This window comes from Electrophorus electricus, chromosome 3 (assembly GCF_013358815.1).
Source record: "Electrophorus electricus isolate fEleEle1 chromosome 3, fEleEle1.pri, whole genome shotgun sequence".
Taxonomy (NCBI): Eukaryota; Metazoa; Chordata; class Actinopteri; order Gymnotiformes; family Gymnotidae; genus Electrophorus; species Electrophorus electricus.
Genome location: NC_049537.1, coordinates 4,907,501 through 4,924,018, shown reverse-complemented (window position 1 = coordinate 4,924,018; position 16,518 = coordinate 4,907,501). Strand labels below are relative to the sequence as shown.

General features: G+C 46.5%; 1 protein-coding gene across 2 annotated transcripts in view; it reads left to right on the top strand.

Moving 5' to 3' along the window:
- Positions 1 to 1,756: 1,756 nt before the first annotated feature.
- The window catches only part of raver2 (ribonucleoprotein, PTB-binding 2), a 43,339-nt gene continuing 28,577 nt past the window's right edge, over positions 1,757 to 16,518 (top strand). Inside the window, exons 1-2 of one of the 2 annotated variants that reach the window (XM_027032025.2) lie at positions 1,757 to 2,029; positions 7,487 to 7,553. In XM_027032025.2, the coding sequence (XP_026887826.2) occupies positions 1,781 to 2,029; positions 7,487 to 7,553 (316 nt within the window). In that variant the 5' untranslated portion in view covers positions 1,757 to 1,780. The remainder of the gene's footprint in view (positions 2,030 to 7,486; positions 7,554 to 16,518) is intronic. The other variant, XM_027032024.2, reaches the window with a different exon arrangement.

Genomic DNA, 16,518 nt, shown 5'->3' with positions numbered 1-16,518 from the left:
AATACCAAATATACTCATTCATATTTCACACAACACAAGGACCTGATGTAACTGAACCCTTTTTAGGGTTGTGGTTGTACAAGACCATCTAGAACCTGGACGTGTATGCGGTTCTGTGTACGGTGGAAGCCAATGTAAGGTAAGTGTTTCATCCGCCCCTTTTCTTTAAACGCATACATTAAGAGTGGGTGTGAGGGTGTGGGTGTGTGGATGTTGGTGAGAACAAAACTGGAGCATTCCCGTTCACGTAGATGCCGTCTGGGCAATACTACGCTACAGGTTACCGGTTGCGCAAAGTCCCGCTCAGAGAGGATCTGGATCACTTAACTTTCCCTTCATTAGGCCATTTGGACGCGATGAACGTGAAAGTGCACTATTTTAATTATTCCACTGTTCCCCGTACCGAACTGTGAATATACGTCAACCGCGCCTTTGCATAAACGGACGGAACAGACGCATAACTGAATAAATCACCCTGGGTTTGGGGGAACTCTAACAGGCCCCGCTCACCGTCTCGTGGTTCCTGCTGGAGAACAGTTCAAGCTTTTATCGCATCACCTCCTTACATAAACGTGCGCGTCCCCAGGTGCTCGGTTTGCTCGGTTTGCTCGCTCGCCAGCGCCCACACAACACTCTTCTCCGCATTTGAAACGTCCTCGTTTGCGCTCTTCCTCCTACTCGGCGACGAGCTGAATCACACTCCGAGGGTCCCACTCCGGCGTTGTTGAGCGGGGTAGGCCCTTTGCCATGCCACGGGGCTTCCCTGCAAAAAGCAATGCGAACATTGCACAAGACTAACTGGGGCCAGACTGGGGAATGGCCAGTAAACACACGCATTGTGCAGGATCGTATCATCCGAAAGGTTAGTGTTCCAGAGATAAAAGCCTATTAACAAAAATTCGCTCACCAAATTGGACGTGACGCAAACCCCGTGGACTGGGAGCGAACTGGGAATGACGAGTAGTACCGGCATTACGCGCGTTCCGTTTGGAAGTTTTTGCGCAGCCTATTTCAGACCTGTCAGTCCGGTTATAAGAATATACTATTATAATCAAATGCCCATATTTAGCCAGTTTAATTTCCTTGTTCTAAAGCTACTGCAGGAGGTTAAACTAAATATTTAAAAATACTCTCTTGCCATAGCAGTCGTCACTAAACATTGCTAAAATGTGCTGGAAATGAAAAGCGTTCATTCATGCGCATCTTACCTTACGAGAGTGCCTGACAGTGGATGGCCTTTAACACTTAGTGTGTGTTGCTCTCTGCACACCCACACACACATCTATTCCCATATCACATGTAGATAACAGCCTAAAGCCTTTTGTATTGGCTCCACTGGAACGAAATCCAGCGCCTGATGTCTCTTCAGCTGCGTATTTTAGCGCTCCATTCTGTCCAAACCGATTCATTGCATTTTCAAGAATCCATAGTTATGTTTCAAATAAGAAAACGTAACGGTCTTCAAATGGTTCTGATTTTATAGCGTCCTAAGATATAAGTGCGTCTCCTTTGATAGGTGAGAGTGTTTGGAAAGATAATGGCCTGAGGCGAGATGGCACAAGCCTGCTCTTGGCAGTCTAACTGACCCCTCTGTACTGTTCATATTCCTATCGGTGGAGGTCGCCAGCTGAACTGGATGGAGGAAGCCTGCGAGGGTGCGTTACCTCTCCTCTCAAGTCCGCTGTCGATCTGATCTAGAGGAGAGAGGGGGGGGGGGGGGAAGGAAAAATCGACGCCCACCCAATGCTGCTCCGACTCACTTTCCACCGAGCGCTTCAAAATGGCGGCAGCTTCTTCCATCCAGCCGCCGACAGTGCTTGCAATAAACCAGGGAAATTCACCTTCCCCAGACTCTGACAGCCCCGAAAGCCGCCAGGAGGAAGACGCGACGTCCGAGGGGACCATCCTCCGAGATCTGCCCGATTTGGATCCCGAGGAAATCGAGAGAAGGCTGGAGAAAACTCGCAGGGAGCTGAGCAACAGGAGGAAAATCCTCATTAAGAACCTGCCACAGGACGCAAGCAACCAGGTACTGATCTTTTCATACGACTGGGCAAAAAAAGAAAAAAGAAAGTTCCACCGTCTTGCCTATTTATAAAGGAAAGTTTTTTTAAACTTGACTTTCGCTCATTTTTAAATTAGCTGGTTCTAGTAGTTTCATAAGACATTTATATACTTTATTCCCAGTTCATGTGAACGGAATGCGTTACCAACTACCAAATGATTCCGAATAGAAGCGACATGGCATAGAATGAACAGCCCTCCAGACGCACTATAAAGGAAATATATTTTTGGCAAAGTATGATAGCCTGTAAGTTGGTGAATAATGTTCCGTTTACGCGAAGCTTGCAGCCTACTTTAAATAACCGCACCTGTATATTTCAAATTGTGACTTAGAAGAAGCGCAGCAGAAATGTTACCCCTTTCGTGGGGAGCGCACAAGTTGTTTATGAGCTAACCGCTATAGGCACGCAAATCGTTTAATCCTCTTCGGGTTAATAATCATAACAGAAACACTGTCGTTTTCTGCAAATGAGCGTAAAGCTGCGAGCACCTTCCACAGAAACTTTCTTTAGCACGTTACCTTTTTTTCCCCGCTGGCTGCGGCCGAATAAATATCACACAGAGCTTTTAAATGGCTTCTGGTGACTGTCACGGCGCATAAGAAAGAGAGGAAAAACACAGGTTGATGCGATTCGCCTTTAGTGCACCCTTGCAGAATGGGCTTTTTCATACTCGACTAAAATGTAGTTATGTGGTGAGAGCGAGCAATGATGAGTCGATCCGTTCATCTTTACGCCAAAAGGAGACGCAGCCCGGGCGGTTGGTATCAGTTTTACGCGTTTTAAGCGTTGACACGGGATTATTCTAAAGACAACTACATTTTAAGTGAAGATATTCCGAAATAGACTAATACACCGATCGTCAGATTGTAATTGGGTAGAGATGGAGATGAAGTGTGTGTGTGTTGGTAACACGTTTGAGCTGCAAGGATTTTCCCATCCTTGAAACAGAAGCAAGAGAGGAAGATGTTCATACCTAACGCGGTGAGGCGGCTGGCTGAGGAATTTCCCACAGAGTTTTTCCTCCACATTATTAGTGTCAGTAAACATGATGGATGCTGCGGGCCTTGAGCAAAGAGTAATATTTCTAGAGTCGGAGACAGCTCTGTGCTAATGGTGTCCGGGGCGCCGATAGTTCTCTGTCTCTTGCAGTCAGGTAAGACAGACGGATGCAGCGATGCAGACGTTAGTGCTGGAGGAGCGTGTGTAAACCCAGTGTGTGACATCTTTTAGGACATGGCTATAATACTCAGTACGTTTCCGATTGTGTGTGATATTCAGGTTAAGTTTGCGTGTTTACTTTGCTGCTACGAACCAAGAGTTCCTTGGAATCCAAATATATATTTCGCCGGAATACATGATGGATGCTTGTGTCGCAGTTACCAGACCGAACCAATCTAGTAAAGAATACAAAACCGTTGTTATAAGCATACAGAGATTTTACAACTCTTGAAAACCGCCGAGTCAGATATGCGCCCCAAACACGTTCTTTCAATTTCCTTTATCTGCCTTGTTACCCCAAGATAGTGATATGCACTCACACAACACGTTGTGGACAGAGGGTTTATCGGGTTTGGTCCACTGATCCCAGGCTGGCTATGAAATTATTAGTTGCTCTGAAGTTGTGGTTTTTTTTTAATTTAAATAAAGACCGTAAGGGGACATTAATCTCAGTGGCTGCATCGATTTCCCCCTTATCCTGACTCTGAAAATACTGCGATGTTTGTGCACTCTGAGCCGTGCGACCACAAAGCGCCGTGCGCTCTTTATTTGAAAGGAGTCCTTCAGGGAGAGCACAGTCTGGCCTTCCTCGTGTGTTAGAGTGTGTGTGTGTGTGTGTGTGTGTGTGTGTGTGTGTGTGTGTGTGTGTGTGTTGGAACAGGTGACAACAGTCCTTTTGCTCTTCGGAAGCCCCCTCGGTCTGTTTTTACTTAAAGAATAAACAGTAGTTTAGTCAGGCGGCACAACTGCTCAACATCTACTCTTATGTCACTCTTGTACTCTGTGACATTAGCCGTGGTTCTCGGTCCTATATACGTTTCTGTTTTCCCTATTACAACACCTCATTACATTCACAGGCTTATTGACAAGCTTTCCATAAGATTAGTTGGGGGTGTTAATACAGGCAGATGATGTATGTGAAATGACAACTAATCTCTGTAGGATTGGCCCATGCCACATAGGCTTCAAGTTTTACAAGTTTCCTTAGCAATGGCATGTATGCTACTTATCCACAGGCTCTATCAAAAATTGCTGCTGTAATGTTCTTTATATCCAAAATGTTCTGTTTCTTTCTTTCTCTCTGTATCTCTCTCTCTCTCTCTCTCTCTCTCTCTCTCTCTCTCTCTCTCTCTCTCTCTCTCTCTCTCTCATGCTTTCTCTCATCACTGTCACTTTATTTCATTCTCATTCTCTCTCGTTCTTAAATTTCTGATGATGGAATTAAAACAGCTTTGCAATCTTTAGTGCTCTACCAGTCACATAATGTAAATAAATCTAATGCAGAATGATTGGGTACATTGTGTCCTCGAGAACATTTAGGAGGATGTAAAATTCCCTTTCACTTCTGTGCTAACATATCCTGCCCCAGAAGCAAATGATTTGACTCTGAATAGTTATATGTGGGTCCTTACCGATATAATCTATTCACAGTGTGATGGAGGGTTTAAACCGCACAGAGCCAGCACTGTGGGTTGTTAGCTGAGCTCACGTTGGTGCCACAGCCGTGCTAGACTGCTCGAGCCCGATAGACGACTCTCCTTTTTAGCAACGTGACGAAAACACAAGCACCCAATGATCCTAAAGCTGGGCTGTAAACAGCCGTGCTCACCGAAGCCAAACGTTGGCAAGAGTGCATCGGGAAGCCACCGTGTGCTCGGGTTGCTTGTGAAATGGCTCTCTGTGTCTCCTGGCTTCAGCTTTGCCTTTTGCAAAACTAGAGTAAGTGCAAGATACCTGTGTGCGAAACACCTGATTAAATCCCTCCGGCAGGCTGCAAAGGCTATGACCAGTAATGTGTGTGTGTGTGTGTGCAGGTCACAGTAGAGGGGCAGACATATTAACCCAGTGAAAGAAACTCTTTCCATTCTTCCAGATGCTGGGTTGAAATCGCTGCAGGGTGATTACACTTTAATAGCAGCTTGTACATACAGTACAGACACACCCTCACACTGGTGAGCAGAACCCCCCTGACATGTAATCCGTATCCACGTGCTTGGCTGTTCTCTCCACCAGCCTCGCGGCCCATTTAAGGGCCATTAGAGCGCGCGCAGTGCAGCGCAGCTGGGCTGAGACTATGCCACAGCTGAGGCAGGCTTTATTGTGTCGGGGAGTCTCGGCGGCTCTGATTAGAGATCGAGGGCGAGCGCTCCCTGCTCTCTGGGAGGGCTTAGAAAGTGAATTACCGAAGACTAGGCTCCATTGACTGTCAGACAGGATGTGAGAAAGGGCAGAAATGAATTTACGTACTTAACCGGTTTGCGAGATTGGGAGTTAAGAGCTTAGCATTTGGGTTTCACATGGTCGTGGGCCATATTTGGATGGCGGTGTGTTCGGCTCTTCGACGTGACGCCATATGCGTCGGGGAACCATTTGCGTGGAATTTTGTTATCAGAAATGTGCGACAAAGGACCAGTGATTTCACAACGTTGGCGACGCCTGGGTGGGATTTTGCCACAGGGATGGAAGCGTTTGAGCTGGGAGGACTGTGAGAGGAGGCACTCTTTTTCCACAGCTACTCTTCCAATCTCCCTCGGAGCAGGGCGGCAGGGAAGAGCTGCATGCATCACACGAGGCACAGCTCAACGCCGCGTCTCCTTGTATTCAAGCCGCTTTTGAGTCAGTACTGGGGTGTTGTGACATTCAAGTGCATCGTAGTACATTTCGCGCATGTGTGATAAAGCTAGCTAAATTTGCAAACCAAACTGGATGCATTTACATCTTTTATGAAGAGATGGAGAGAGAGCCTCAGTTTCACTTGCTTCCCTGATGGAACAACAATGCCTCCAGTGCTGCCGTAATGGGACACCAGTGGGCTCACACTCCTCTCAGTTATCCGCAGAAGGAGACAGGGAGTACACGAAAACCTAAGCCAGCCAGGACAGCCATCCCCAGGCCTCTGACCCCTGCACCTCTTTCGATAATGGCATGACTGAAATGAAGCCAGTCAGGAATAACGTAATGCATTATTACGTTAATACTGTGGGTTGATACTACCCAGGCTAGTAGCTCCTAGCTGCTAGACACTACAGAACTCTCTCACACACAAGCACGTAGTAGATGTGACAGCCATGCCTGGTCTGTGACCTTAAAAGGTAGGAGGAAGAGACTTTGTGGGTGTGTGTGTGAGTGGGTGAAAGTGCCTACGCTCATGCATGCAAGTGATAAAGATCTGCAGCACACAGAGGAACCTGCATTTAATGAAGTGTGTTTTAACAGGATGCCTCATTTACATATTCACACCACTGGGACTGTGTTGTTGTTTTTTTTTTTAATATTTCTTCATTATGGCTCAGTTGTGTTTGTGCATATTTGCAATTACTCGTGTGTGTGTGTGTGTGTGTGTGTGTGTGTGTGTATACGTGTGTGTGTTGGGCAGGCTACAGGTCATAAAAGAGAACATTAGGAAGAGCAAACAGTTCAGACACTTGAGGCCTCTTCTAGTTAGGGCTGGAAGATTTCGTGTCCTGAGGTCAAGTGTGTTTGCCAGACTTCTGTTGGGAAGTCTTCTCATCACACACCCCCCACCCAAACACACACACACGCACGCACGCACTTGAAGTGAACATGACACGTCAGCTGCTGTGCAAAACTGAGTCGTCTGCCAAACTGTGATTCTTTCCTATACTGCTTTTGTGAAAGAACTACAACATTATGACTTTATTATTAAAACACAAATGAAGTTTAAAAGTGGGTTTTATTGTATTTCATGACCGTCGTTCAAAGGTTTGTCTAGCTTGTTTTAATGCCTTCCTGGAACCCCAATTGCACTATTCTTTGTCTTTCAGATTGTCTTAAATTGAAACTTCTGCCAAATAAAGTCTCCACAGTATATATTTTATATATACTGTATAAAACCAATTTAAAAATCCTTAACACCTATAAATATACATCAGTATATATGATATTCCATATGGCAGAATCCATAAGGCACTCATCCCTAATCCTAAATAGTTCATCCATATATACTTACATCTCCATAACCTAATAAATATGCAGTTGCGTCTTACTTCGCGATACATGATATGTTGTGAAATTGAAACCTGTTATTTATTTATGTCTTTTGAATGTTATCCATGATGTATACCATTTGGGATTACACCTATTTCAAATGATTTATTTTATGTCTCAGTTCTGCTGTTATACTGTGTCAAGACATTAACTTTTAGTCTCTCTCTCTTTCTCTCTCTCGTGTATTTCAACAGGAGGTACATGATATTCTGCGCGAGTACGAGCTCAAGTACTGTTTTGTGGACAGGAATAAAGGAACAGGTAATTGCTCTTTTTCAGTCGTCCTACAGCTCTTGTGTTTCTAATGGATCTCTATATTCTGAAATCGCTCCGTCTCAGACATCAAAACACTGCACATAGAGCTCCCAGTCTGCCCACGCCATCTGACCCCAGCCGCGCCGCTGTGAGGTCCGCGGCCCCGGGGGTCAGACGAGTGCTCAATGAGAACCGCTTCATCGTGCGCTCAGGTCGCACCTTGATTGTTGGAAACACCCAAACGTCTGCGGAAGCGTAATCTTGGCTGTTGTGTAATACACACGTTTCTGAAGTCTGCGTGCGACTCTTTCCTTCCTATTTATTTGTTTAATACCAGTACTTCTCTCTTATTTATTTATTTGTTTGTTTGTTCACTCTGTTCGCCTATTTTAAAGCCTTATTTTGCGGGAACAGCTGTAGACGGAGCGCTGCAGTGTCGCGAGCACGCCTGTGACTGCAGATGCCGCAGAGTGCAGCCTACCTCTTCCTCATGCTCTCACGGCAGGGAGCCCTGACTCGAGCAGACGCTGGCCTCCCAGGGGCCTGTATCGGCTGCCCACACGATTAGCAGTATTTGCACGGTAACTGGGCCCTCCTACAAAGAGCCGTGGCGCTCTGAAATATCAGGAGCCCCTAAAACTGCCGGTCACATAGCAGGCATTCCTGCAGCCTCTAATCGGTCATGTTTTGGAGATGAAGGTGAAACCCTATGATCTCGTAGCCCATCGTCTCCCGTCTCACCAGCTGGGGCTCTGGTGTCATTGTTGAAAGAGTACCAGGCCTAGCTGTGAGCTCCACTGGAGCGCTGGTATACATTCTTCCTCTGTAATAGAGTGCCAAGAGCGGTTTATGACCTACCTGTGCAGGGTTAAAATGTCAAAAAGATGAAAACCGTCCCAGTGAGGAGTTAAAGAGTGCCCTCTAAAATAGGACAGATATTGGACTGGCGCTAAAGGTCAGAGAGGACTTATCAACAGAGAAGAGACGGAGAATGAAACAGAATGGCAGCAGTAGGGCTGAGAAACACAGAGGGATCGGATATTCGAGGCAGAAAGAGTCCTTACCTGCTTGGAGCAGAAGCGTGTTCTGATATTCCCAAAGCTGTCGAGTACCAGGAAGGAATTCTCCTACTTCTCCTCCACTGCATGTCATTGTTATAGGGCGCGGGTTCACGGACACTCTTTGGCTAGTGTGTTCCGGCCGGTTAATGGCCTGCCAACGAGGGCTTCCTTTCGCATCACAGATAGTGCCAATGCATGCTCACATTTCAACCCATCAGTCTCCACGCGCCGCTGACTGACCTCGGCGCTTGGAAACGTCCATCACCGTGCTAGTGGTCCTTCTGATGCCATAGGTCCATAAGCTTGTTCATAGCATGTTTTGAACAATCTGTATAATTATTTGGTTTAATAAAATAATTACAAAATATTACCAAAAAAACTGGTGCAACCTTGATGTCACAGGCCTGGCCTGCATTATTTATGAGTATATTTCTTTGTATGTTGGATCGATGGAATACAGTGGTTGAACAAAAATATTTTTGTGACTTGTTCGGTTTATGTACATATTGCATCCTTCTGTGATACTGCCTTTGCATGTGACAACAGCCAACAAGTGAACATAACGGCTTAGTGTTGGTTGCAAAACTACACCTCTTTGTTGTAACTTGCAAAAACGTATTTGGTGTAAATATTTCATTAATGTTTTTACTATTTGTCACTTCTATTTTTGAAGTGCATATTTGCATGGCTGGTGTTTTGAATGAACAGTTTGTAACAAAACCATGGAAGTATAATTCTGATCAATCAGCTTGATTTTTTTTGTGGCACAATGCATAGAAAACCTGTTCAAATCATTAACACACACGAGCAGATGAACTGAAGCTCCACACCTGTTTCAAAGTACAGACGATATACTGTGGAACAAACTAGAGACAAACCTTGACCTTCTACAGACAGCTGCCTGACTGGTGGTCTGTCTGTCACTTCCCACGATCCCCTGCTCCGTCCCCTCCAGCGTGCCAGTGCTCAACCCACAGAGGTTTAATTCCAAAAGACTTTTCCGAAGGTGGTGAAATGGTTATGCGTGTTGTGGGATTGGTTCCGCCGCTGTAAAGAGCCAGGCTGGAGGATCCCTCCCACCTTAGCAGAATTTAGAAATGTTTAGACTTCCTGGAATGGCAGTAGGCCCTGCTTGCCTCACAAGTAGAAGCGCATGTCGTGCACGCTGCTGGTAATATGGAGGCAGCCACACAGAACATTAGTTTAGGTCTCCTTAAAGGCTGCACAGCACCAGAATCAATATTTGGCTTTAATTTGTCAGGATTTAATCTTCTGCACACATGATGTAACATAACTACACAGCCATCTCTTAATCCAGAGGCTCGTCTGACCCAGTATACCCTTCTGAACTTTAACATGTTGCCTCTTCAGTGACCTTTTTCTGCAGAAGCCGTGTGCTCAGAACTAGGTGGGTGGGGGATTTGTTTATTTATTTTTTGCCGATAGTGGATTACACGGGAACTCCTCAGACAGTAGCACTTGGATTTTCTGGCATGCGGAGAATAAGATCAGCCTGGAAGGGAAGAGGCTGTTTTGAATCTTATTTTCAAATTCCAGAATTGTATGAGATGTTGGTGCTCACATTTAATGGGCCCGTGAGCCTTGGCAGAGCGAAGCTCTCTAGTTGTGAGATTTCTGCTTGTGGGAACTGTGAACGTGGCTTTCTGAAACGATGCTATGGGACGCTATCAAAAGTGAGCCTTCGCCCAGGGTCCAGTCTACTGTGACTCATCTCCATCGGGGAGCGGAACAGCCAGTGTACCACGCCACTCGACCTCCTCCAAAGACGCTCTAATTGAATTACCAGCATCAAAGGATGCTGTTGGACATGAGACGTTCCCCCACCAACTGCCTGCTCCCCATGGGAGTTTGTGCCGCTGTCATAACGTAAACCTTCTACATGAGCAGTTTACCGGAGGTGTGCATTTCTTTGAAGGAGACGGTAGATGAAGATGGATTGAACAATCTGAATTAAAGTGTGTGTGTGTATGTGTGTGTGTATGTGTGTGTGTATGTGTGTGTGTATGTGTGTGTGTATGTGTGTGTGTGAGTGTGTGTGTGAGTGTGTGTGTGAGTGTGTGTGTGAGTGTGTGTGTGTGTGTGTGTGTACGTGCGCGCGCGCACGTGCGTGTGAGTGAGAGAGAAAGAGAGAGAGAGCAACCCTTCCGGAGGGGTTTGCTCTTAAATATTGCTTCATGTTTTCAGGTAATGAAGAATATTTATCCTCTGTCCCCTGTGTAAAGTTTGCATAGAGCTTGGCTCGGCACATCCAGCACACGTGGGAGCAGATGCTGCCGTTGGCATGCAGATGTCTGTCTGTTGTTCTACCACTTAGTGTTTGCCATTAGCCTGCAGACCCACATTTCGCCATTCGCTGGGCTTTTGGAGTTTAAAAACCTGCATGTGTCAGTAGGGGAAGCTGTGATGGAATTCAGAAAGTATGTGCAGTGTTCTGGCCAGCTACTGGAATGACGATGGAAGTGGTGGGCATGGGAATCAGACGTTAACAACGGACCTTTTGTTTGGACAGCGGTGTCCGGTAATAAAGACACACGGGGACGAAGACGGCCTAGGTTAAGCCAGTGCTAACTTTGCTAGCTTTTTCCTCATGAAGAAACAGGGGACACAGTCTATTAAGAGGCTAATGGCTGGTATCAGAACTAGTCCTGTAATGGATTTGGCATCAGTATTGAATATTGTGTCCTCTCTTAGCTTGTAATGTGGTGTTTGTATGTGCTTATGAGGGATAAACCCAGTTTTTTAGCCTGGTTCAGACAAAGCTCTATTAAAGGATGTGAAGTCCAAACATGACAAATAGCTTGAATTTAGGCCTGATGTACTTTAATACAGCTGATTGAGGTTTTATGTGTTGAAATAATAATAACGACATAATAATGTTTGTGTTGATCATATACTATAATACTAAAATCATCCAGTCTAAGACATACATACAAAGTATGCGTAGACGATATGATGTCCCTGAGGATTGTGTTTAGCTAACACATTATTCTTTCATTTTCTTCTATAATTGTAATATTTGTAATTCCCTAGGATGAATAGTTCTCTGGTAAAGTTTAGATCCTTTTAAAGTTTAGATGATTATTCAGGAAGATAGCTTGCTCAACAACACAAACCTGGAATTTCAGTGACACACCAAAGAAAGCATCCAGGCAAAAGGAAAGTACTTTCTTTGATTGTAAACATCTAATGTGATGTCAGACTTTTTAAAAATCCTTCATAAGTGAACCCCTTCTTATACGGGGTTTCACTGATCTGTGGGGATTGGGGAAAGCTCTGTTTACTGCTGTGCTGCTCTGGCACAGAGGGGACACTGGACTAGACACGCTGTTCCTTTTCCGATGGGGACACTGGACTAGACACGCTGTTCCTTTCCCAATGGGGACACTGGACTAGACACGCTGTTCCTTTTCCGATGGGGACACTGGACTAGACACGCTGTTCCTTTCCCGATGGGGACACTGGACTAGACACGCTGTTCCTTTCCCGATGGGGACACTGGACTAGACACGCTGTTCCTTTTCCGATGGGGACACTGGACTAGACACGCTGTTCCTTTTCCGATGGGGACACTGGACTAGACACGCTGTTCCTTTTCCGATGGGGACACTGGACTAGACACGCTGTTCCTTTCCGATGGGGACACTGGACTAGACACGCTGTTCCTTTCCCGATGGGGACACTGGACTAGACACGCTGTTCCTTTTCCGATGGGGACACTGGACTAGACACGCTGTTCCTTTTCCGATGGGGACACTGGACTAGACACGCTGTTCCTTTTCCGATGGGGACACTGGACTAGACACGCTGTTCCTTTCCCGATGGGGACACTGGACTAGACACGCTGTTACTTTCCCGATGGGGACACTGGACTAGACACGCTGTTCCTTTCCCGATGGGGACACTGGACTAGACACGCTGTTCCTTTTCCGATGGGGACACTGGACTAGACACGCTGTTCCTTTCCCGATGGGGACACTGGACTAGACACGCTGTTCCTTTTCCGATGGGGACACTGGACTAGACACGCTGTTCCTTTCCCGGTGGGGACACTGGTCTAGACACGCTGTTCCTTTCCCGATGGGGACACTGGACTAGACACGCTGTTCCTTTCCCGATGGGGACACTGGACTAGACACGCTGTTCCTTTCCCGATGGGGACACTGGACTAGACACGCTGTTCCTGGCATTTAGGCATCCATGGTGGCTGCACTACTTCTAATAGAACAGGGCAACAGTGCCTACAACAGTGCAATGTTACTGGATTTCTCCTGAGCCTTTTTAATAGTTTTATGGAGTAATGGCTCCTCGACGCTACGTATACGGAATGAGCCTGTAATCTAATTAACACCATTAAAAAGCATTAATGCAATGTCTTCTAGGGCCAAGCATGTCGAAGCTCACCCATGTTATTGCCATGTTATGCCGTTATCGCTGTGGACCGTTAATTCAGACGTGACCTGGCAGCACTGATCTGAACTCCGATTGCTGTGTAAGACCTACAGCGTGTTTTCACTGCATGTACCGGGCTGTACGTATAATAATTGTGTATGTTTGTACATGAGTGTGAGGCAAGGTGGCTAATTGAGTGATTAGACCCTACATAATTCAGTGTAACTAGCTGTGCCATTGTTGAGAAGGTGCTGTTGCGAAGACAAGCTGGTAGCAACTGATAATGGTAACCGTGGTGATGAGGTCGTTTGTGCCCGGCATTCACACTGTGTGATGCTGGGCCAGGTTGTTCAGACTGTGACTGTGCATTGTGTGGAAATAATGATAACCAAAACACACAACAGGGAGATTTCTGTGTGGTGAAAAAATTGCGGTGCATTATATATCTGCAGACAAGTGATACCAAACCCTGAAGTTTTTTTTTTTTCTGCCATTTTATTCTGTTAATAGACAGTACAATAAAAACGGAGCTGAAATCTTGCCACTTTGTTTTCACTGGTGTGTCCCCTCCCCAGTGTGCGCTTTGAAGAGACAGCAAATATACCCCTAACCTTCAGCTTCCCTGCCACACTTGTACCCATTGCAGCATCTGATATTTCTGGACATAATGCTACCTTTAAAAAGAGCCGAGATTTGTTTTTCTACTCTAGCACACAAATCACTGAGACTTGGACATTTCTATGGCGGAAGGCAGAATCTGGAAGACCTGAGCCATTAGCTGTGTATCTGGGGATTCGTCCCATGTAGCTGACAGCACCACGCCGCTCTCTAACAGCATGGCTTACCCCGCACTGAGAGACAGAGCACAGATAACAGCTCGCTGCAGATCTCAACGGCCCGGCAAACGCACCAACCCAATGGCACATGCTGTCATCTCACGCCTCAGCTTTCGTCACGTGGGTCCTTGTTTGCTGTACGCGATTTTTAAACGACTGATTTACAGCACGGAAATTAATTGGCGTGCGAGTGTCGTACTCACCACACTCCCTGGGGGCAACTCGTCAGCTCAAATCTTGCCGCAGCAGATCCGAGAGGCTGCCTGACACTACCGACATCCGACAGCCGCAAGCAACAGTGAAACTCGCACAGGCTGCCCTCAGTCAGCTGGATGGAGGACTTACCGCGTTGCGAAGGAGAAGGCTACGGTGGTAAAGTCTCGCGGGAAAAGTCTCACACTGGAGTGTTCGTACGAATCACAATCAGGTACGGAAAAGGTCTTGCGCTGGAGTGTTTGTACGATTCGCAATCAGGTATGGAAAAAGTCTCGCGCTGGAGTGTTCGTAAGAAATCACAATCAGGTACAGAAAACGTCTTGCACTGGAGTGTTTCTATGAATCAGAATCATACGGGAAAAGTCTAGCTAGAGTGTTTGTAAGAATCAGAATCAGACACGGAAAGAGGCATGCACTGGAATGGTTGTACGAATCACAGACATGGAAAGAGGCAGGCACTGGAATGGTTGTACGAATCACAGACATGGAAAGAGGCATGCACTGGAGTGTTTGTACGAATCACAGACGTGGAAAGAGGCAGGCACTGGAGTGTTTGTACGAATCACAGACGTGGAAAGAGGCAGGCACTGGAGTGTTTGTACGAATCACAGACGTGGAAAGAGGCAGGCACTGGAGTGTTTGTACGAATCACAGATGTGGAAAGAGGCATGCACTGGAATGGTTGTACGAATCACAGACATGGAAAGAGGCAGGCACTGGAGTGTTTGTACGAATCACAGACGTGGAAAGAGGCAGGCACTGGAGTGTTTGTGCGAATCACAGACGTGGAAAGAGGCATGCACTGGAATGTTTGTACGAATCACAGACGTGGAAAGAGGCATGCACTGGAGTGTTTGTACGAATCACAGACGTGGAAAGAGGCAGGCACTGGAGTGTTTGTACGAATCACAGACGTCGAAAGAGGCAGGCACTGGAGTGTTTGTACGAATCACAGACGTGGAAAGAGGCATGCACTGGAATGGTTGTACGAATCACAGACATGGAAAGAGGCAGGCACTGGAGTGTTTGTACGAATCACAGACGTGGAAAGAGGCAGGCACTGGAGTGTTTGTACGAATCACAGACGTGGAAAGAGGCAGGCACTGGAATGGTTGTACGAATCACAGACGTGGAAAGAGGCATGCACTGGAGTGTTTGTACGAATCACAGACGTGGAAAGAGGCATGCACTGGAGTGTTTGTACGAATCACAGACGTGGAAAGAGGCATGCACTGGAATGGTTGTACGAATCACAGACGTGGAAAGAGGCAGGCACTGGAGTGTTTGTACGAATCACAGACGTGGAAAGAGGCATGCACTGGAGTGTTTGTGTGAATCACAATCAGATATACACAACGACAGAGAATGCACATGCACAGGCACTCAATGAGCGCGTGCGGACACAGGAGTGTGACGAGAGTGATGAAGATCGATGCGGGGGAAGGGAGCGGGTCCATTAGCAGCGAGGGGGTGTCGTCTTCTTGTGGTCGGAGAGGGGCTTTTTACAGGAGCGTGTGGGAGTCGCTGCCGGGCTCACTGAGCACTTCAGTCGGCTGACTGATGCAGGGAAAACAGAAGGGGATCATCATTAATTGATTCAGTGGCAAGAATGGGAATGGGAGGCAGACCAGGAGCCCACACACACGTGCGCACACATGCATCTATACGCTTGCATGCATAGGCAGCAGGATAAAGGCCAGAGTACTTACTGTGAGTCATGTCTGGTAAAGAGCACAGTATATTCAAATGTTCAGGCTGCATTGCTCAGGTCCACAACTGCTCCATTACCGGAGAGCTTCACCCAGTCTTTTAATGAGTCTTTGTGGCTGTTACTCGTGGTGTGTGTGTTATTTTGAGTCTCTGTTCTTGTGTCATTTGATATGGATTTCAGTCTGCACTTGTTATTTATTAGATTTTTCCTGCAGGTTTTTTGCGGTGTTAAACACAGCAAGCCTTATGTGTTTGATGATATGCATGTGACAATATAAAATTGTAACCCTGATCCCGACAGACACCGAGACACTGAGATCTTTCACTAGGCAGAGAGACTGGCCATTTAAGCAGCGCGTCCTCATTCTCATGTGTATTTTGTCTGTGGCCCATAAAGATCGTGGTGGCTGTAGCTTTGCGCCTTTAACCCACTGTGTGCCAGTACATGCGAGCGCTCCCGAAGATCTCAAGTGAAATTCATGTTCCAACAGAAGGCATCTTTCAAGATAGCATCTGCGGTACCTGACTGCATAAACCAAATGTCTGGAGTGAAGTATGCATTTACCCACGGTCTCCGTACAGAGGACAGGCGCGCCCGAGGATGAAAGGCTGCATCTTGTCATGTTCACCTTTCATCTTCATGTCTATTGTTTTTTTTGTTTGTTTGTTTGTTTTGGTTTTTTTGCTTCACGTGTTTTCAGCGCTAGCTGGCATGCCTCTGTGGAACAGGTGGAGGAT